The 22,451-nt window shown below is 34.3% G+C and overlaps 1 protein-coding gene across 1 annotated transcript in view; it reads right to left on the reverse strand.

The window, feature by feature from the left end:
* Nucleotides 1-5,030: 5,030 nt before the first annotated feature.
* The window catches only part of LOC130896963 (nose resistant to fluoxetine protein 6-like), a 30,403-nt gene continuing 12,982 nt past the window's right edge, over nt 5,031-22,451 (reverse strand). Inside the window, exons 6-13 of the mRNA XM_057805405.1 lie at nt 21,277-21,470; nt 19,179-19,354; nt 14,930-15,095; nt 12,639-12,832; nt 10,367-10,514; nt 8,394-8,574; nt 8,151-8,293; nt 5,031-5,218 (exon numbers count right to left, since the gene is read on the reverse strand). Coding sequence (XP_057661388.1) covers nt 5,078-5,218; nt 8,151-8,293; nt 8,394-8,574; nt 10,367-10,514; nt 12,639-12,832; nt 14,930-15,095; nt 19,179-19,354; nt 21,277-21,470 — 1,343 coding nt within the window. The 3' untranslated portion in view covers nt 5,031-5,077. The remainder of the gene's footprint in view (nt 5,219-8,150; nt 8,294-8,393; nt 8,575-10,366; nt 10,515-12,638; nt 12,833-14,929; nt 15,096-19,178; nt 19,355-21,276; nt 21,471-22,451) is intronic.

A 22,451-nucleotide genomic window follows, 5' to 3' on the forward strand; every position in this document is an offset into this window, starting at 1 on the left:
CCCCAAAAAATGGAATATCTCGAGACTCGCAAAAGTACGCTTGATTTGTTTAACTACTTTTGGACATTCAGAAAGAAATAATTTTAGAGGGTAGTTGTAAAATTCATGTTCTTGTGGCTATGAAATTCTTTTTAAATATCACAGTTGACCATTAGAGACATTATAAATACACGTGATTGATGTCAAATGTCCTATTTGGAGACAGTATAAGTGTAGCAACGGTTAAAACAAGTCCAGTTATTTCGAAAAAACAGACAACCATTTGCTATGTGCGTGAACAACTTTTGTTGGATTCGGCTCATCTTCAAAGACAGTCGATTGATAGATCCATGAATCGTCGCCTGTTACAAATATTTTTTTAGAGCCAAATTTTCATGCTGCAAAGGAAAAGACACAACTCGACCTCCTGGACGACCACCTATAAGGTGGTATATAGGTGCCGCGTCTGATGACAACGGAACTTCGTGAAGAAGTTTCCATCGAGAGTTTGGCCATATTTCAAAGAAATAACTTCTTTGCACCGTTTCGTAACCAACGGTGAAACGTGGGCTCATCACTTCACACCCGAAACAGAAGAACAATAAAAACAATGGACTGAAAAGGGAGAACCGTCTCCAAAGAAGGGCAAAGACCGTTCCATCTGCAGGTAAGGTCATAACGTAGGTTTTTTTGGGATACGTGTGGAATAATTTTCATTGAATATTTTGGAAACGGAAAAACTATCAATGGCAAATTTTAGGCGAACTCATTGCAACGTTTGAGCGAAGAAATGCACCAGCTCAAATATCCGTTATTGCGGTGGCCAAAATTAATCAATTAAAGTTTGCATTGCTACCTCATGCACCCTATTCGCCAGATTTAGCTCCCTCGTATTATTTTCTGTTCTCAAACTTGAAAAACGATGAAGAGATGATGTCGGAAGTTAATGAATATTTTGAGTAGCTTGACGATTTTTATTATAAAGTATCGAAAAGAGATTACGTTGAAAAATAAATTTTTGTGTTTTCTTTATTGGACCAGGTACTTCTAGGACCATCCTCGGTTAGCATATGTTTTAAGTTCACATAAAATATATCTTTTCAACCAAATGTAGAAACGATTGAAATCTCGATTCAAGTTTCAAAATTAACAAAAAGAAAACGAAATGTAAAAATTATTATTTTAGTATTCGCCATTAGTATTTTGAATAATAGTGAGTGTTAACTTACCAGATATTGCAAAACTACTTGAAATATTACAAATTACGATAAAAATTAAACTTTGCAATAGCATTGTTATTATATGTAATAAAAACTAGACAAGCAGCATTAATGAAAGAAGTCTAGTTGTTAACTATGTCTAGAACAAAAATCTAGGATAACATCTACTACTTTTTTTTTTAGTATCAATGCCAATCACGTATACTCGTATTAAACAACTGACTTACGAAATATATTTATATTTTCTCTACTAAATGGTTTGAATAACATAAATACTTCTAATATAATTCTCAAGAAATTGTTGAAAATATAAAAAATATAAAAACGTCAAATATAGTGACATTAATTTTCATTCTATACTATTATTATTAATTAAACGTGAGATTTAGAAATTTTACAGAGTAATCATATTTTGAGATCATCCTTATTAATATTATAAATATAAATGTAATTTTGTTTGTTACGCGAAAAGTACTTAGCCGATCATCATGAAACTTTGTACACATATTCATGGGGGTATTAGAAGATATTTTCTTCAACGCCATCTAGCAGTCCAGTAATGAAGGTCCAAGTAATACTGTTGCACTGTATTACCGACCGTCACGTCAATATCCAATCCAATTGACTATAGTTTCGGCTGTTTGGAATTTTTCTATATTTATTGTTATTATTTTCTGTCATTATATATGCAGTATAAAACTTTTTGAATTTTTGGGGTTATATGTCATTTTTGTGGTTAGATGCTATTGTTTGTTTCAGATCTTACTTGGTTGCACGAAAACAAGAATCTTTATTTCACGTAGAGCTGAGAAGACAACAGCAAGTAGAGTGAGAAAGTGTTTTGAGAGTAGCTGAAACTCCTCTTCAGGCACGAGTTCGTTAAGAAAGAAATGCAGACCTCACGCCGTCGATATTTCATGCGTAAGGATTGGTCGGAATTCAATGGTACTGGGTTTCAATATGATTCTTCAATTGACTATCATAATCATCCTTTGATTGTCATTGGCTCAATGAATAGAAAATGCGATGCCTCAAATGTAACTGTTGGAATGTGCAATTTCACTTTCATTACTTGGTGAACCAAAAAAGCCTTTAAAAACTTTATTGTTAAGTGTTGAGTATCACGATTCTCGGAAATTTAGTCGCGATGGATCACTTCACCGGAGCGTGCATTCTGCATTAAGCATTATTACAAAAATGGCGATTCGTGCGCTATTGTTCGGAGTTTGTTTCGACGTGAGTTTGTTCGGGGGAAAGTGTGATTCGATCGTGGGTCAGAAAGTTCGAAGCTACTGGTTCGACTTTCAATCAGAAGCCTACTGAACGCCCAATATCAAAAAGAAAACAGAAGACACAATTCAACAAGTTAGAGCTTCAGTTCAACGTAATCCTGAATTTCCCAGAATGAATCCATCTGTTCGATCCGTAATAGCCGTGACGCATGTCCATTCAGCAACGTCTGATTGAGTCCTTAGAATAAATACTAGTGTGTTTAAATTGATTTCCAAATATTACACAATCTACCGCTCTGGTAGTAACAAACCCAACATTATGTGTCTATACTTAAGTACACAACTATTCCCGATTTGGTAGTACTTTGAAAAAATAACTCCGGAGCACTAGAGTTATTTTATCAAATTAAAACTAACGTATTAAACAAACCTTTGTAGGACTTAGTTTACTTTATTTGAGCATCACTCCTATACTCAATTATTGGTGGAATTAAGTCGAGACAGTTGGATTCCAATACCTTTCAAATTAAGCAATAGATTGTGTAATGTATGGGGACCAATCTTTAATGGTCCAACATCAAATTTAGAAAACGGCTACTTATTGTATTTGGACAATAATCGATCGGCGTTGGTTAAAACGCCATCTAATTGAAATATCATCAAACAAATATTCAATAACAAAATAGTTAATGAAAGGAATTGCTAAAAAAAGTTGATATAATTAGTATAAAAGAAGGAATTGATAACATAAGAATTCTAAAGCGGGGGAAGTGGTGATTAATTTAAATCGAAAATATATTATTTCACATTAAAAACATAAATAGCAATAAAAACAGGATAATTAGATTTGATCTTATAATTTTGTTAAATACATTAATCTTTCCAATTTATGGTAAGAATTGGTTAATTTATACGTTATTTAAAGAAATTGTGCCAAAAGTGAATAATTTTTATTGATTATTTACAAAAAAATGTAAAATAAAGAAAAAATGATAAATTAACACATTTTTAAAGAAACGTTTTTCATTTTTATTCGGTTTTCTAACAATTTATTCAATTCTAATAGCGAGTATTACTCCCTCTGCTAACGCAAACGGCTCTAACCCTTTCAGGCAGCGAAGAAATTATATTCTAGACTTACTCAACCAGCATAACATTCCATTTTTCTCGAAGAGCTGCAGTTGGGGGTTGATTTAAGTCACTAGGAGGAGGATTAAGACGTCTAACACGCCTCCCTAAACTATCCTACAAATACTCAATAAGATTCATATCGGGAGATCGTGCAGGCTAATCCAGAACTGTGATTCCCACTTGCTCCAAGTAATTGATAACAAATCTGGCGGTATGTGGACGAGCATTATCCTGCATTAAAATGAAACGTTCACCAATAAATGGACTAAATGGCCTCTAGGAGGACTTCCTCCATGTATCTCCGAGCAGTCAGAGCTCCATTATTTAAGAAAATCAGTTCAATCTAGGCGTGGATTAATTCCACCCCAAAACATAACTGGTCTCCTTTCAAATGGCCGTGATTCACGGATGGTATATTAAGCAAAACGCTTCCCTGGTTGTCTCCACACACATTCTCGATCGTCTAAGTGGTATAGACCAAATCGAGACTCACCTGTCAATAAAATAGTTCCCAATTGCTCCAGAGTCCAATGAGAATACTGATAGGCAAATTATCGCCTTTCTCTTCGATGCCCTTTTAGGAGTCGGGGCCCTGTCTTCACTTTAAGACTTTCCCGAACTTTAGGAGCCGTTAAATGTCGATCTCTCAATACCGACAGCGTCTACTACCAATGTTGCCCTTGGTCGCCCACTGCCGACTCAAATATCGTAGCTACCAGTCTCCCGGAGACGCCAGATTGCATCGTGAATGCTAGACTTCGCTACCCCAAGCGTTTTGGTAATGTACTTTAAGCTCCCGCATTCTCTGGTTGAGGCATCAGCTCGGGCTATGTCAACATTTGAAAGAACCATTAGTCTGGACCAAAATAAAAAAAAACATGTCTATTAAAGGTTATATCAGACGGATCACTTTTCGGTTCATTCGGATGAATGATCACTCAAGTGAATGTTCTTTTTTTTCATTCCACGCCCACAAGACATACACAAAACGGCAAAAAATGAACTTTATTCGCTTATTTCAATGAATATGTCATCAAACGAGCTCGATTGAACGTTCTCTTCGTGTTCATGCGTTCATACGTCGAATGCCGAAATCCAACATCGCAGGATTGGTTCACTAATAAATTCATTTATCACTTTTGATTCATTTAATACCTAGACGTTTCATTTTTAATGAAATATGCTGAATGAAAGACAGAAATGAATGAAAAGTGAACCGTCTGATATCACCTTAAGCACAGAAAAACTGCTTACAGTTTAGAATAGGTCCGACAGGTGAATCAACTTCAAGGCAAAGAAATAAAATCTGAGTTTTATTTTATTGTTTACTAACCTTGATGAGATTAATTCAACCCTATATTCTCTGTAATAGCTACAATACCCACAAAAACAAACACATTGCCTTTTTTTTGTTGTTTAGTATCTTATATAAGATTCCCAATACTTTTTATCAAAATGAAACTACTGATACTATGAGATTTGTTTTTATTTTATTATGTATACAAACAATACAATTCAGTTGCTCTTCTTGTCAACGTGCGTCTGTTTCGAAACAAATAAAATATTTGCAAGCTCATTAGATGGCATTTCGAAAAATAAACACAACCACAATGCTCCAATGAAACTGAGTACTGTATCCGAAGCAATTATCTGCAACTGAAATAATAAATAATAAATTAGTCAATCATTGACAGGAAGTTCGTTTTTAAAAACATCTTTCAATTTTAGAATTGTCTTCTACATCTCGCTCCATATCACATGTCCCAGGTTTTCCTACATTTGATCGTGCCCAGAATTCACATTTTTTCTTTCACATTCTGAAACTAATCTAATTTTGGTATTGATTACCATAAGCCGACTGTGTATTTCAACTATGTCCAGGAACCTTGGAAGATCATTCATGCTATCTGCTTCAGGATTGTATTAGGGATTGTCATAAATCTAGTAACTGAAGCGGATATGGACAGATCGGAGGACTTTTGGCGGCGAAAAACTCGCGAATCTTGTTGTTATAATGAAGAAAAAAGAGCGTAGTCCATTTTTCACCCTTCTTTCATCTCACACCGTTTCTTAAACATTCCAGTAACTTTAGGTAACATTTGGAAGTTGTAGTTTCTTTAGATTACGAGCTTTGTTTGCTCTCCGTTTTACAATAGAAAAAAAAACAAGGAACGTGACTCTTTTGAAGGTCTTTGACAAGCTTTCTAATAGTCAATGTCCAGTTTGAATGAACAAGTTTGTCTTCTCTTTAGACATTTTCATTAATTTTTGTAGTCCTGAGCTTTACTTGATATCAACTCACTTCTAATTTTTAATTGTTCATGACACTTTTAAAGGAAGTTACTACATTTCCACTATAGACATATTTTAACATTTGATGAGTTTGTTTCTATTTTTTTTAGATGGATTGAAATTTATTATTAGTGTCAAGAGTTTTTTATCATATATTTTGTATCCATTCTGAGCAAATCTTAATTTCCTGTACACTTACATCTGATGCAAGTTTCGATAGCTACATTATCTTCTTCGGCTCTCCACAGACCGAAGACCGGTGTTATGGCAGTGAAAAGTGTTTTCAGCATTAATATACTTCAGTTTTTGAACATAACACAAAAAATATTATCAAATTATCCACTTCAAATTAGATAAAAATATTTCGTCTATAAACAAAATTTGAAGGCAACGTAAAAATGTAAAACAGCCCGATTTTAATGTAAAATTACTATGTATTCTGTATTCTGTATTCTGTATTCTGTATTCTGTATTCTGTATTCTGTATTCTGTATTCTGTATTCTGTATTCTGTATTCTGTATTCTGTATTCTGTATTCTGTATTCTGTATTCTGTATTCTGTATTCTGTATTCTGTATTCTGTATTCTGTATTCTGTATTCTGTATTCTGTATTCTGTATTCTGTATTCTGTATTCTGTATTCTGTATTCTGTATTCTGTATTCTGTATTCTGTATTCTGTATTCTGTATTCTGTATTCTGTATTCTGTATTCTGTATTCTGTATTCTGTATTCTGTATTCTGTATTCTGTATTCTGTATTCTGTATTCTGTATTCTGTATTCTGTATTCTGTATTCTGTATTCTGTATTCTGTATTCTGTATTCTGTATTCTGTATTCTGTATTCTGTATTCTGTATTCTGTATTCTGTATTCTGTATTCTGTATTCTGTATTCTGTATTCTGTATTCTGTATTCTGTATTCTGTATTCTGTATTCTGTATTCTGTATTCTGTATTCTGTATTCTGTATTCTGTATTCTGTATTCTGTATTCTGTATTCTGTATTCTGTATTCTGTATTCTGTATTCTGTATTCTGTATTCTGTATTCTGTATTCTGTATTCTGTATTCTGTATTCTGTATTCTGTATTCTGTATTCTGTATTCTGTATTCTGTATTCTGTATTCTGTATTCTGTATTCTGTATTCTGTATTCTGTATTCTGTATTCTGTATTCTGTATTCTGTATTCTGTATTCTGTATTCTGTATTCTGTATTCTGTATTCTGTATTCTGTATTCTGTATTCTGTATTCTGTATTCTGTATTCTGTATTCTGTATTCTGTATTCTGTATTCTGTATTCTGTATTCTGTATTCTGTATTCTGTATTCTGTATTCTGTATTCTGTATTCTGTATTCTGTATTCTGTATTCTGTATTCTGTATTCTCTATTCTGTATTCTGTATTCTGTATTCTGTATTCTGTATTCTGTATTCTGTATTCTGTATTCTGTATTCTGTATTCTGTATTCTGTATTCTGTATTCTGTATTCTCGCCCGCGCTCCAAAACTCAGAGAACCATAGGAATACCGTGTGGACTGAATATTTTTCGTAGTAGTCGATACAGTGGTACTGTAACATCGGAAAAAGATAGTACGAACCTTCTGTATCTGGAAACTGTTCCTAAAAAGCATCGAAGACCTCGGACATTTGTCGGAGGGGTCATCACAGCGATGGAGGTTGTTTCCTTCTGATGTCACAAGACGTCCCAATTATTTGAGAGACTTTCTTGGAGTCGACGGAAAGCCTCTCGGAGATTAGTGAAATGTTCTTCGAGGATGTTTCCCAATACTATGATATCGTCCAGGTAGGCAAAGCAACAGGGATCCATCTCTGGTCCAAGAATTCTATCCATAAGGCGCTGGAACGTGGCCCAAAAGGCATAACCCGGAACTGATACAAACCTCTGCCTGGAACTGTGAGAGCGGTGACTGGTTTGCTTGACGTAGGTCAACGCTGGATATATCCTTTGTGGAGACGTTGTTTACTTTCTGGAAGTCTATGCAGAACCTAGACTATGCCAGCAACAAAAATTGCGAACCAACAAAAAAGTTGGATATACTACAAAAGGCGATTGAATCAGCTGATCTAACTAATCTTTGGTGAGTTGTTAGAGAGAGCTAAAAGAAACTAAATTTCTACATACGATCGCAAATTTCGTAGAGGAGAATTAAGCCGATCTTGTAAGAATTGAGCTTCGTCTGCTTATGCTTTTGGTCAAAATACATTGCATCTTGTCATGCATTACAACATTGCCACAAAACGCAAGAAATAACTGTAGCATCGAATATTACTAACCATTGCATAGTACCCGAGGTGTTGCGGTGATCTCATCATCCCTACTCTAATATTTTGGAATACTACGTGTCCTATATAAACACAATACGACAATTTTCCTAATGTATACAACGGACTCCAGTTCAAAAACGATCTAGCAGGACCTAAAACATTAATAGTTGTATAGTTTTCAGTATGATTTTAAGAAAAATCTCTTAATACAATATTGTTCATTATATCAGACATATTTCAATTTCTTTTTACCTCCTAATCCTTCTGAAAGTCCCAAGACGAATAGTCCCATCGCGAAAGAGAAAAGCAATCTTGTCATCACAACCCACAAAGCAGAATGGACGGGTGTTTTATCTACATTATAAAATAATGGAAGAATAAATACTAATGACATCAATGTGAAGGTAACAATACACCAAAGTACTTTTTTCCACTAAAAAAAAAAAGAAATCAAAAATAATACCTAGAATCCGATCTCGAATGAAAATGGAAAACTATCCTTTGAACTTTGTTTAAAGTACAGATAAATGTAAAATTTTTTAATCTATTAAATTCAGTCAAGACTGAGATTATCTCCATTAACTTCCAATTTCAGAAATGTAGAGGTACAAGTTTATTTTTCGTAGAAATTGAAGATTTGAAATCAATTTAATTTGAAATCTGTGCAGTTGCCATTGTTTCAGCAATGTTTATATTTGGTATGAAAATACGGCTTCCGATTATTAGAAAAAAAGAAAATTACAAATTTATACAAGCAAAAGGCTTTTTCTTAATATTACGATGACCGTTTTTTTTCAACCTCCGATAGGCTATAAATAAAAAACATGTTTATATAAAACATTAATTTATTACCAAAACATTGGTACTTATGGTTACTTTCCATCATAATCACCGAAAAGATTGAAGCATTTGTCATATCCATGGGCAACTTTCTCAATACCCTCTTCAAAGAAAGTTGCCGCCATTGAATTAAAGTAAAGTACAAAACAGACTTTGAAACTTCTGAAAATTCCGTAGGTGAATCTGCGGTTTTATTTAACCATTCTGTCAACTCGTTGAACCAGATCATCTGAAACAACAGATTTGCGTCCTTGGCCCCCTTTCGACACCATTCACGCACAAAACCATCACCAAGTTTTCCCCATACATACGACTCATTCTCCGATGGGTTTCTGCAACACTATTGCCTTCAGCCTGTAAAAAACGAATCACACTTCGCAATTCACACTTGGCGGGAGCATCAATAATGGCGGACATGTTTACGAGGCTGTAGCACAACGCCGACTGACGTCTGAATGTCAACAATGACGTACTGTAAAGTGTGAGAGATTCGCGGTCGCCATACCCGCGTAGCGTCTGCACGGAGCGATGGGAGGTTGAAAAAATAACGGCCTTCGTACTATTTCTTCTTATTCGTATAATATTCAACAGAAGGGCCATCAGTTGTACATGGGGTCTTGGATATACACTTCGATGGTTCAACCTCTTCTCACGTACGGAGCCATTGTCTGGTATCCCTGTACGGAGAAAGTAAAAACTAGAGTGCAACTGAATCCATTTTTGGTGTAGTCAAAAGTGTAACTATAACATCTCTCAGTGGTCTACTGTCAAAGGCAAACTCTGCGGATATCGATGATAACACCTGACATTTGATATGGGTCTTCTGCTTTTCTAACTAATCATCTGCTCCTCTAAAACAGGTGCGAAATAGATTAATTAATGGTTTTCTAACCAAATACGATCATCTAAACGTCATTTTTATACTATAGGCATCACAGGCGATCCGGGATGCCGTTGGTGTATGGATGAAGAAGAAACTGAAGACCATGTCACCTCACACTTAGGCAATTCTTACAATTGCCTAGTAACATTAAAAGGTTTGAGTCATTATACCTGAATAGCTTCTTAAAAGACATCGTTCGTTGATAGTTTTAAATAGGACACGATGGGCCTATCAGAATGTCTATATGCAGTCTCTGGCCGTCCACTAACTCTAATTTAAAACAATATAAACTATCAGTGAATATGCAATGTTATAGGCCGATTGAACCATCAAGAATATCCGTTGGTTTGGCGATGAAATGTGATCAACGAATTAAAACCTCAATTAAATTCATCACTTTCCAATAATTGATCGTGAATTTGGATTTTTTCGAAGGTAGGTATTGTTTAATTGATCATTCAATATGCGTTTTCGAATAGATCTAAATTAAATAAAAACTTACTTTTTCATCGAATAGTTTTTTATTGGTGTATTTGTGTGAAATATATCCAAAACCTAATCCTAAAATATATCCAGTTGCGTTCCCATGATAACTAGCAAAATGATCATGCCATTGAGGTTTGCTATTGAAAACTAATCTATAAACTTCCCTGAAAACATTACATCTCCATTATTTATATCGATAACTTATCAACCAAATTTCCCGGTCTAGTAAACAAATTAATTTTATTTAAAAGTGAGAAAACGATCCGTAATTTTTATATGATAATTTAACAGAAGGCAAGAATTCAAGTCGCATATTAAATGTATTTAAAAAATCATGACGGTACGATGCATGTCTTTAAATTTTAGTTTAGTTTAGGGTGTGCACCTTTAAACGCAATTAAGGATCTACATTTGTACGAGTTATTCTAAATTGTCGCCTGTCCATTGGAATCTGTTAAGCTACCTATTTTAAGGATTATAATATTCATTAAGATATACACGATCTTAATGGGGACCCCCATCATAATTAAATGACTCCAAGTGCTCCTTAGACACTTGAAGTTCCATTAAAGTATCAAAGTATGTACTTTATTTTATACCGATGTGACTCTAGCGACCAAACATATAATTATCTATAGCCTGTTGTATAACCAAGTTTAACTAATTATTTTATTGTTTAATAAATAGTTTATTCCAAAGTAGTTTTTATGGTTAGCCCATGTGATGTACTAAGTTTTCTCAGTATTAAAAGCTTCAAAGCAGCTGGCGTTCATCACCAATATTTAGTGATGTTCATAGTAAAAACATAATAAGTGCTGGTTGGAATCGTGAAGAAATGGGTAAGAACCTTTGTCGCCAAAACTTGAATGATGATGGACGATCTTATCGTAAGAAATTCCTGTTGTCTCAAGAAGAATTCTTTTGAAATGGTATCCGAATGAGAGCTTATAAGCAAAAAACCAAACGATTGGGCAATTTATTAAGTTTTCTCGAGCGATATAGTAAAGAAAGTCATAGCAGCATTGAAGGAACCCCGCCAGGTTCTTCATACACTATGAAATTGAAAGTTAAACTAATAATTTCTGTTTGGAAAATCATGTCCAATGTATTTTTATGTATAAATATTGTGCTCCTGGTAAATTCTTTGTCTTGTGAGAGAATGTTTGCCTACATACTGCAAACCAAAAACAAATTCAAATTACCTCTTTTGTCTGGAAACAAATGGGCCACCGCTCAAACAGTCCAGATCTAGTTCCGAGCGACTACCATTTGATTCTGCGCTTGAAGACGAATATAGCGGGGTAGCGCTTAATCGATGGTGACAAAGTTTATCAACCGGCAACTTTCTTTGAAGATGTCTTCTAGTTTTTTATCCCAAAACGGTAGCTACTTTAAAAACATGTCTCGTATTATATAAGAGAGTCACTACTTTGATAAGAACCAAATAGATATTGAAGAATAAATATTTTTCTGGACAAATAAATTTACTTCATATAAATTAAGTCCTCTGTATATTCTTTTATATCCGAATGAGATCAAGAGAAACTGAATTCATTTATTTGAAATTTGGATGGATCCTTCTTTAATAGAGGCTAGTCACTTTGTTTAATGAATCTTGAATTATTACTGATGAACTTCTATGGAGAGCTGCTGAAGTTAAGCCAGTGAAACGGAATGAAAAAAATGCAGTTTGAAGCAAAAAGAAAATACAAGAACCAAAGTAGTCGAAATAAATATACAACGTTGCAAAATACTATAAGAAGAGCAAGAAGAGAGACAAAAAATAAGTGGCTGAAGGAAGGTTTACAAGAAAAGCACCAAATGGCTTGCATATCTTTCCATCCCATTCTCAGAAAAGAACAATGCAACAAAATGCGAAGTACTGGTTCAGAACGTCTACGACCAGAGGAAAGATGTGGTTATATGTTTTATATATTACGAAAAATTATAATTTATATCACCAGAGTCAAGATAAAATGGTCAGAAGTGATCTAAAACATCCATTAATGGACAGCAAAAGAAGGAGAATTCACATCAAGGCGGTGTGAATTTTGACGGAATCTAGAGTTTTTCATCACAACAATTAAGAGAGCATTTCTTGTAACAATGATTTAGTAGTGGATAATAAACTTGTATCATCGATTTTTAATTAGTATTTTCCAAGCAAAAATACATTAACGGGGCCATTATAAATATAAGCAATTGATTGAAAAAGAAATTTGTTTCATTTCAATTAGTCTCATTCCTCATACTTTTTTTTATTATTCGAAGAAAAAACTGTTACTTACTCTGGCTTTCCAGATAATGTTGATAAATAACCATGTCTATAGTGATCTAAGAAAGCAAAAATCAAATTCAATGTGAGAAGTATACTTGCAGTACATGGTACACTAATTTTGTTTCTAAGAATCCACATCAAAATAAATAAGGTGATTATGTAATACTGCATTTCCACAGCTAAGTACCAACTTATAATGTAGCACTAAAATAAACATAATAATTATTTACGAGTATGTATTAAGGGTACTAAGTAGATGATTATATCTTGAAAAGCCGAGCGCTTCTAATCCCTAAGTTTACATCTTTTAGTATAATACAAACAAATATCAAAATTTCAATAAGATTTTGAAATGCCTGACGAAATTGCAAAAAAGGCATCGCAAAAGCTAATACTGAAAAAGTTCTTAATTTTCGAATGTATAATCTAGAAAATAAGTTCTGACTTCGCAAATTTAAAGCTCTATAATTCAGAAACGAGAGGTCGTATGAGAGAATCTGTTTTATGTCACAGCATTATTTTCACGTCATCTACTCACTTAATCGACGTCAATAGGCATCAGAAGACATCAATCAACATGAAGTGAAAATCGACTTCAATCGGCTTCAATGGACTGTTAATCGATAATATCTGACAAAAGTAAAGGCCAATTCACCTGAATATATAAGAATTGATGCGATTCTGTTTTCCCATATTCTAGACGTACTACCACAACTATTTCATATCCCATAAAAGTCCCTTTTTTTTGGACTTTTGACCACGTTTTCGGCATTTGAAACCACTGTGAAACGTATCAATACTTCAAGAAATAGTGTGGGAAGTCGACTGGTACTGTTTTGTGATACAATACTTTTATTTGGAAGGCATTAGCCCAACCAATAAAAAAACTGAACTAGATTCCACTCTGGGTGATACTGTTCCTGTTATTTATCAACAACAGAATATTAAGTATCAGAGTTCAAACGAGGCGAAGACCAGCATCGCAGTGGTCGTTCAAATGAGGTAATGACTCCAGAAATGTTGAAGAACATCCACAATGTGGTACTGGATGATCGTTGACTGGAAGTGTTAGAGCTAGCAGACATAGTAAGCATTTTAAAAGGTGCGATACATCGCATATTAACTGAAAATTTGTACATGAAAAAGCTGTGCGCAAGATGGGTGTCGCGTTTGCTCACAATGGAACAAACACAGCGTCGTGAAGATGGTTTCATCAAATGTTTGGCAATGTTTCACAGAAATAAAGCCGAATTTTTGCACCATGGATGAAACGTGGATCCATCACTTCACACCCGAAAGTAAAAAACAATCAATACAATGGACTGAAAATGGAGAACCCCCTCCGAATAAGGAAATTACCGTTCCATCTGCAGGCAAGGTTGTGGTGTCGGTTTTTTGAGACGCGCGTGGGATAATTTTCATTGACTATCTTGAAAAACGGAAAACTATCAATAGATAGTATTATGCGAACTTATTGAGACGTTTGAGCGAAGAAATCAATCAAAAACGATCGTCCCTCGGATTTTTCCAAACTTGAAAAAATAGCTCGGTGATAAAAGATTTTCCAACAATGAAGAGGAGATGTCGACAGTTAATGACTATTTTGAGCAACTTGACGATTCTTATCAAAAGGATATCGAACTTATTGAACGTCGCTGGAAAAGTGTATGGAGCGACGAGTATGAGTATTAGTTACAATTAGTTACTTCTTGTTTTTTTCATCTCTAAAATTTTCTGTTTCTTTTGAAGTACTACAAGAAACTTCTGACTTCGTAATATTGCATAAAATTTCATTTGCAACTAACAATAACTATAGTATTGTTTGTCCGATCAGCTACAAAACGTAGTTACCCTTCCTTTTATAAATAACGAGAAATAAACATTGAAAACTATTCAATTGCATCTTCTGAATAGAAGTTAAATATTAACGTTAAAAGACCAAAATTAACAATCAAATGGTAAATCATATACCATGTCTACTGTCGATAATTTCACTGGTAAATAACTGAGACAACAAAGGATAATGGGGACAATAATGACAATGCAAAACATCAACTTGTTTTCCTATATTTTCTAATTGTTCTATGAAGCAGATACTCCATAAGGAACAGACTTCTAAAAATACAAATTAGCTTAAGATTAGAAGGAAAGATCAAACTGTAGCTAACATATCTCTCACAATTATGGAAAAAGGGTATATTGCTCTCATGCATTCTTTTTCCTATGATAGACTTTTAAAATGAGCAAAATGCCACTCAACACCCGAATATTTGCGATATATAAAATAATACCAATATTTACCATGTAATATCTATTGTAGTGATTTTGTATAAATAGCAGATTCGTCCACCAATTTTGCCTACATTTCTCGCTTTCGTTACATATCCCATCAAAAAATGGACCCCATGGTAAATGTCTCAACCAGGTTGCGTAAAATCCCACAATCAAAGCAATCGAAGGAAGAAATCTGGAAATGTCATTATTAATATATTAAAGGAGTTTCGTATTAGCAGGTACCACCATAACTGTTCAAAGGTTCCTTTATGATCTTCATTTTGTAAGGATCAGTTTCAGTTGATTAAGGAGGTCTTGTGGTATGTGATTTTTTGCATAAATCATATCTCAAATATGCGTAGAAGGATTTTTGAAATTTCGAAATCTTTGGGCTTTAGCATCACAACTATTTAGGGACAAAATGTGTATGCGTAGCTCTGACTCAACCGAACCAACAGAAAACGGTAAATACGCCAGTACACACAGAGAGCAGTGCTTAAATCATCATATCTAGCGCGCGGATTTCAATAAGAGGATTCACGGGGTTAATTTTTTTGTGCCATTATGCCTATTTTCAGTTTTAAAGCATTTATTTTTTTTTGTACCAGTTTTATGCATATTTTAACAATTAGTGGTGTATTTGGTGCTAATTTTGTACATTTACTTTTCGGTGTGTAACAGTTTTTAATATATTTGTCAATTTCCGATTAATTTATTTTATATTACCTAATATACATTTCAAGTTTTTCCATCGAAGGTTGTTTTGATTAATGGCCATTTCAATTTCTTCAAAAATATCAGTACCAGTAGTTGTACCATGAATACTATACATATCAAGAAGTTCTTCGTGCACTTCATAGCTTTTATCTACTCCTCGAATATAAATCAACACCTGAGCAGTATCTGACACATCCGTTGACCCATCCAAGGCCAAAGAAAACCACTCAACATGTCCATTTTTGTCGAACAGTTGAGAGGATATATTTTCAGCGATGTTTTCTACTCTTCGAGCCACATACTGACAGTTTTTAATAAATTTACCTTTTCAGGGCACATTTCTTCGGCTACTGCAATTATGCATTCTTTGATCATTTCTTCATCGGTGAATGGTTTTCCACGTTTTGCAATTTCGAGAGCCACACGAAAGCTGGCACGAGTTGCAGCCTCTTCTTTAGTTCTGAATTTTGTAAATGAAGATTGCTGCGATTTCAATCCGCGCTTCATAGCAGGAAAATTAATAATAAGTATTGTTGCCGTTTTGCGGACTTTTTTTTCATCAGTGGACTATTTCACTTATTACCACCGGCAACAATGATAATATGGTTTTGGCCCTCGGAACTTACTGGAGTAATCAATATGGCCCTAAGGCTGGAAAGACCCCTGGTTTACAACAACATAATCGAAAAAATAAAACAGAGAATTGGAAATAATTTTATATGGTTTTTTGTTGATGAAACTACAGATTCATGGGGTCAATATATAACGCACTTAATGATAGGAATATTGAACGAAGATGGCCCCACTAACGCTTTTTTTATAGGTCCTAACGAACAAATAATAACATTATTACAAGAGAGTCCTTAACACATTGCACTTGCTTGGCGCATGGCCTTAATCGTGCAGCTGAATCTATTCAAACACAGTTTCCTTTGGTCAATAATTTGGTCAAAACTGGGAAAGAAAGTTCCATTGAGGGTTCAATTATTTCGGGATAGAATGCCAGGAGTACCACTTCCTCCTGAATCGGTTATTACCAGATGGGGTACGTGGCTGGATGCTGCCAACTATTACGCGGATCATTTTGAGTCTTTTAAGGAAATTATATTAGAGTTTCCTAAATCGGCTTCACAACAGATTGAAAAGTGTCAAGAGATTGTAAAAAATGAAGAGGTATAACAAAACTTAGCATTTAATAAGACTAACTACGGCTTTGTTAGCCAAGTTATCACAAAACTCGAAGACAAGACACTTCTTCTCGAAGAAGCTATGGAAATAATCGAAACATTTAAGAACTAGACCTTAAAAGTACGTGGAGCTTCAGGAGTTTTAATTTTTAATAAATTGACTGAAGTTCTAAATAAAAATGAAGGGTATAGAGTTTTAAACCAAATAGCAAATGTTATTAAAGGAAATTTTGTTGAAGATCTTGCGATAGATGCAACTATTGTTCCTAAATATTAATATGCACCAATTACCAGCGTGGATGTTGAACGATGTGCTGAGTAATAGAAGAATGGGATTTACTGTTGACAATTTAGAAAAACAATTAGTTATTGGTTTATTCAAAGACAAGAAGTAAGTTTATGGTTTGTTTAAGAAAAAGTAGTTTCTTTATTTACATTATTTTATGACGAAATGACTTTTATTTTTATGTTTTTTGTGTAAAACTATGTTATATTAATAAAGATATTCGTTTTTATAAATTACTTTTCCTTGCTTTTTTCAAATTACATGCATATTTATGAGCTCATTTTCAGAAAATTTTAAGCTGTTTCAAGCTGTTCCAAGCTGATCCAAGTGTAGGAGATGGTAAGATTACAACCTATCTCGCGAAATTGTAAACTGTAGAAAGATTATAAACCGTAGAATACTGCATAAAATTTAACGTATTATTTGTCGGTACATTGTAATATTTAGAAATTAAACTTTTTAATAACCATTTGTCGCGCATTAAATTGTGAACAGTGCGAAAACTGTCTCTGATTTGTCGGACTCACAGTAGGCACAAATTCAGGAATGGAATACCGATGTCAGACATAATGGACAGGACACAAAAGCTATTCAAGGAGCTGAATATACATCCGAAACCAGGATGTGTTTCATGAGACTGACGAAACAATAGGTTAAGTTGGATTAGTATAAATTTTTAAAAAAATACAAAAATAAAAAGCTTGCAAAACACAAAAAATACAAACATCAAAAAATAAAAAAAAACAATAAAGATCCTAGGACTTGAGTAAACTCGCAATAGGACAAACTCCCTGCACAGTAATGTATCTATGTATGGATTTGGGGTCTCGTATACACTGCGACCCAAAGGATCTATTGCTACGATACTGGAAAAACCAGTGCATACAGCTGATCCATCAATCCCACTCTTTGTAAAAAGTCTAGGATGTGGAATGGTTCTAATTGCCAGAGATCTTTGTCTTCTATTTCATACGTCCCCAGGTGTTTCACACTTCGAGAGAATGTGCATAGAGGTTTCGTCCTCTGTGCAACAAAATCTGCACGTCGCATTATCTGCTAGATCTAGCGTCTACGGGTGTTTGTTGGGGCGACAGTGCCCCGTTAGAACTCCTATTAGTATTCGTATATTGTTCTTACTTAGGTTGATACATTCAGCAGATCTACTTTGATTTTAGTTTCCCAGAAGAGTCTTTGCCTGTCTCAGCACTTGTAGGTTGTCCCAATAATATCAGTGGTCTTTTTAAGCTCTTTAAAAAGTATTCTATGACATTACAGAGTAATACGTAAAAAACTATTGAAAAATGCGTTTTTTGACGAAAAATCGTACTTTTCAATTGCGAATAACTCAAAAACTCCTTGATCTGACGAAAAAACTGTATACGGCTTTTTTACTTTAAATTTGCTGATCTTTCAATTTCTGGGGTTATTTTGGGTGAAAAATTTTTGGATACACACCTATCTGTCAAACTTTGAAATAAATCGGTGCAGCATTAGAGAATTCGGTGGGAAGATGCTTGAATACCTGGACTAATTTAGCATTTTATCCATTAATTCATCAAAAAATAAATTTTCGAAGAACTTCTTCACACTTCAATGTAACTACATTGAAACATATGTAGATTGAAATGAGTAAAAAATAGTGATCCAGAAAGTAAGATTCCCGGTGTTTTCCCTTCAAAGTAAACGTAATTAATCGTATAAATTGCGCAAGCTTCACACATCTATGACGTACGAATCATACGCCAGCTGGACAAGGTCCACCTTGTGCCAGTAGTAGCAACTGTACGAAAAGAAAACGGCCCTTCAATGCTTAAAGTATTGCGCCAATTGAAATTCATCTTCACCCATATCAGGTCTAAGCATTGAATATGATGTGCAAGCAGATAGTGTATCCAAAACGGAAAGAGCAGTGAGCGGCCATCTCCCTTAAATAATGAGCGGAGCTGAGCAGAAATTTTCCGTGGGTATTGCAAAATAAAGATGTCTATCTCACGCTGGATCCATCTATTCAGATGATAAAACAGGTAAAGGGGTAAAAAAGTTGATTCCAGAATTTGACAATTTTTTCTAATTATAATTTACCTACCGAATATATCTTTTTGCAATAGATTTTAAAATGAATTTAAAATCCATATCTTCGTTTTTCTCCTGTTTTACTAGTATAGAAGTGATTAATATCCAAGAAGACATCATAAAAAAGAACGACAGAATAAATACTGATCTTTTAGGCACCTCATTGAAGATGTTTGGATTGTCGTTATTCTGTAAGTATAAAAAGAAAATTAAAAATAGGGAGAAACTAATTGTGCATTAATTACATTAATAGAAAACTTAAGCTTATAATGATATTATCACTGTCGACTATAAATACACCATCACCCACATTTACATTGCCTAAACTTTGTTGCGATTACTAAATTATCGTCTTCGGGGGCTGAACGTTAACAAAGTGCTTATAAACAATGTATCAGGCTTCTTTTAATGCAAACGACTATCAGCCACATATCATTATCGTTTTCAATTAGTTTGAGTCAACTTCAATTGCATCAAATTATGAGTACAAACATTTTCGCGAGCTTCTGTTGTAGTTAGCTCGAAGTGACAATGTTAGGCACAAATTTTTGTTAAAATATTCTGTACAGATTCTTAATGGCAAGGTTATGTTATTTTTTACAAAAAAAGTACCATTTCACTAATAAAAATTGATTTAAAAGTTTATGTGTAGATTTCAATCATTTCACACTCAGTATGCCAAATATCAGGTTTCTCGTAGTCTCAGGGAAAAATATCTACTGACTGGACTAATTTTTTCCTTTTTCCAATCCCTTTGGCGGATTCTTGAACGGCTTCGAAAGTATACGGAAATTACACCTGGCAACACTGTGTGAATAGTAATATGAAAAACGCATACCAACACAGACAAAATAATTTCCAAAAAAAGTAGTGCGTAATAAAGAAATTTTCAACACCTAGAACTTATTGAATACATTCACTTACGTCACTAGGTTAAAGACATTTTCATTTTATAATTTGTTCCATTCCTTTAGGTTCTTTATTTCTGGTAGAACCCTGTACAGTTTCTTCATTCTATTATTAGCTGCTTTGTTGATTTCGTCGATCAAAATCAACAACAAATCAGATTACCGCGCCCCGGGCGGTAATCACCCAAAACTCCTACTCAGTCACTCAAAACCATGAGCACACTCATTGCCATACACTTATTTCAATAAGCTTCAATAGCAGTTTTTCTAAATTAGTTGCACTACTGCTACACTTAACATTTTTCTGGTCTAAGAGCAAAACAACTCTAAAGTAAGTTAATGCTACGACTATAGTCATTTTCCATCGGAAGGTTTCACGGTGACAGCTGCCCACTTCTTTAATACTGTTACGAGCTCGTCCACGAAATGGGCTGAGAAGCCGGTCCTATCCGGTTGTTGTTGGCGAGTTGTTTATATTGATTTTTTAGAACTCATTTCTAGGGAGGTCTTTTTAATCATTTTGTTTCGTTTGTTCACTTTATATAATTCTAGGAATGTCATTTACGAAATAAATTCGAGCTTGTTTAACGGCGAAAGTTGAGGTAATAAGAAAAACATTACAATACCATTATCAGTATCGTTATTCAATTCCACTCCTTTTAAAAAGTCTAGAATCTGGAATAGTTGTAGTTGTCAGAGATCTTCTTTTTCTATTTCATACGTCCCCAGGTGTAGTTCTCTGGAGTGTTTCACACTTCGAGAGAATGTGGATAGAGGTTTCGTCCTCTGTGCAACAAAATCTGCACGCCACATTATCTGCTAGGTCTAGTGTCTTCAAGTGTTTATTGAGGCGACAGTGCCCAAATAAAATTCCTGTTAGTATTTGTAGATCTACTCTGGTTATAGTTTCCCAGAAGAGTCTTGGGTCGTCTCAATAATTGCTTTTGCTCCTATCTACCTTCTTTTCCACTTCTTTTTCCATTGTTTTGTAGCCGATACCACAAAAGGGTTCGGGTCCCATAAATGGATGTGTTTTATTGCTTAGCGCTTTTAATTTTTCTAGGCAATCCCAAACTACTTTGGGATTAGCTTAGAGCTCTAATAGATACTTGTTGGATGATGTTGTCCTGGTTGTGATAGTTCCTCTCTAGATTGAGACCAATACAAAAGGTACAGCTACAAAAATTGAAACAATTTACTTACGTCTTCAAAAAATTTAGGGTTATCGTTTGGTATTGCAAATTGTCCTAGAACGGCATGTACTACTATGATAACTATCGACATATAAACTCTTAAGCCCTGCACAGAACGTAATTTCTCAAAAGTCGGTCCGGTGGGAACACTTTTCAATTTCGTCCAATTATTTTTTATTGAAAAAGCTAAAATTAATCTTCCGCCTAAAAATCAATTTCATTAATAATGAAACATATTATCCCTCCATTTTTCCAAATTATGAATCATTCCAAAGAACTGAAACTAATAATAACAATATGTTGTAATGCACATTGGATTGCCATGTAATATATTTTAGATTTTTAGTTATAATGAGAGCAAAATTAAAATTCTAAACCAAACATCAACAAAACCTTCTCCAGTAATAACCTTCGTTAACCATTGTACCCTTCTAGAGAACTGACAAGGCTCTGGCAACAACAGCTTCGAGTGAGTGAGAGAACTGTCAAGAGAAAAGCACCCTCTAGCCCTATGGTTAAGATATTGACCCTGCAGACGGAGGACCAAGAAAAGGGTCAACGATATAAGGATACAAAAGCAATGGAATACCACTGTATTAAAGATCTTCAAGATTCCCCAAGCAAATCACCATTACTTTGATAACTTAACTGCAATATGTAACTAATCACGAAAATTAAAGGCCAAAATTCGGCACAAGGCCTCTCAGTTCGTAATCATGAGAAAACTTCGAGGAAGAAATCGACAGGTAAGATCAGATCTGAGAATAGGAACATGGACCAATGTGGGAAGATCGAACTTACTGTTGGAAATGCAGAAAATAGAAATGCAAATACTGGTAGTTTGCAGAACTATGTGACCGAATGCAACCCATTTCGAGTTTAAAACATAGTTTAAACCTTAGTTTAATCTCTGGTTTAACCATAGGTTATAAAATTGGCCAGAGAAATTAACAGGTTATCGAAGCTTCTAGTTTTGTACTTATTTGTCTTTTCGATATAAAAATTGTTGATTATTGCTATTAAATGTTGTGTCAAATCCGTATGTATTGGTAAATCGCTGATAAATGCTCAATAATAATTCTTTAAAAAACGAATTAAGGTCTTTAAACATAGGAAAACTACGTATATATAAAATTAACGCACGAAATTAAATAAAAAAAGTAAATGCTTTTTGTGGGTTGAGTT

Source organism: Diorhabda carinulata, chromosome 8 (assembly GCF_026250575.1).
Source record: "Diorhabda carinulata isolate Delta chromosome 8, icDioCari1.1, whole genome shotgun sequence".
Classification (NCBI taxonomy): domain Eukaryota; kingdom Metazoa; phylum Arthropoda; class Insecta; order Coleoptera; family Chrysomelidae; genus Diorhabda; species Diorhabda carinulata.